At 70.4% G+C, this 534-nt stretch overlaps 1 protein-coding gene across 1 annotated transcript in view; it reads right to left on the bottom strand.

The window, feature by feature from the left end:
• Nucleotides 1–6: 6 nt before the first annotated feature.
• GNA11 (G protein subunit alpha 11) overlaps nucleotides 7–534 on the bottom strand; it is a gene marked incomplete at its 5' end in the record, with an annotated part of 34519 nt that continues 33991 nt past the window's right edge. The window contains one exon of the mRNA XM_006171782.2: nucleotides 7–300. Within this exon, the coding sequence (XP_006171844.2) occupies nucleotides 110–300 (191 nt within the window). The remainder of the gene's footprint in view (nucleotides 301–534) is intronic.

The following is a 534-nucleotide window of genomic DNA, read 5'->3' as shown; positions in this document are numbered from 1 at the left end:
TGGCTTCCACTGTCCGCTCTCTCCCTCTTGGCTTCTGTAATGGGCAAGAGCGCGCCGGCGGGGCGGAGGTGCTCGCGGGGCGACGCCCCAGAGCGGCCGGGCCGCCCGCTCAGACCAGGTTGTACTCCTTGAGGTTGAGCTGCAGGATGGTGTCCTTGACGGCCGCGAACACGAAGCGGATGTTCTCCGTGTCGGTGGCGCAGGTGAAGTGCGAGTAGATGATCTTGTCGCTGTCGGGGTTCAGGTCCACGAACATCTTCAGGATGAACTCCCGCGCCGCCTGCGCGTCCCGCTGGGGCCCTGCGGGCGACGAGGCTGAGCCGGGCGCCCCTCCCACGGGCAGCTCTGGGAACAGGCGACTGCCGGCCTCGCCACCCCCCTGCCCTCCAGAGCCCCGGCCCAACAGTACCCACCACGGGGCCCCCACCAGGGCCAGGCCACCACGGTGTCGCGCTCCAGTCCAGTGGGGACACCGCTTCTGCCCGCCGTCCTGCCCCCACCGCGGGCACTGCCCACCTGCCAGGCACCCAAGGG

The sequence above is a fragment of the Tupaia chinensis genome, unplaced genomic scaffold (assembly GCF_000334495.1).
Source record: "Tupaia chinensis unplaced genomic scaffold, TupChi_1.0 Scaffold149964_2, whole genome shotgun sequence".
NCBI lineage: Eukaryota > Metazoa > Chordata > Mammalia > Scandentia > Tupaiidae > Tupaia > Tupaia belangeri.
The sequence above is the reverse complement of the archived record's forward strand: the minus strand, read 5'-3'. Positions and strand labels throughout refer to the sequence as shown.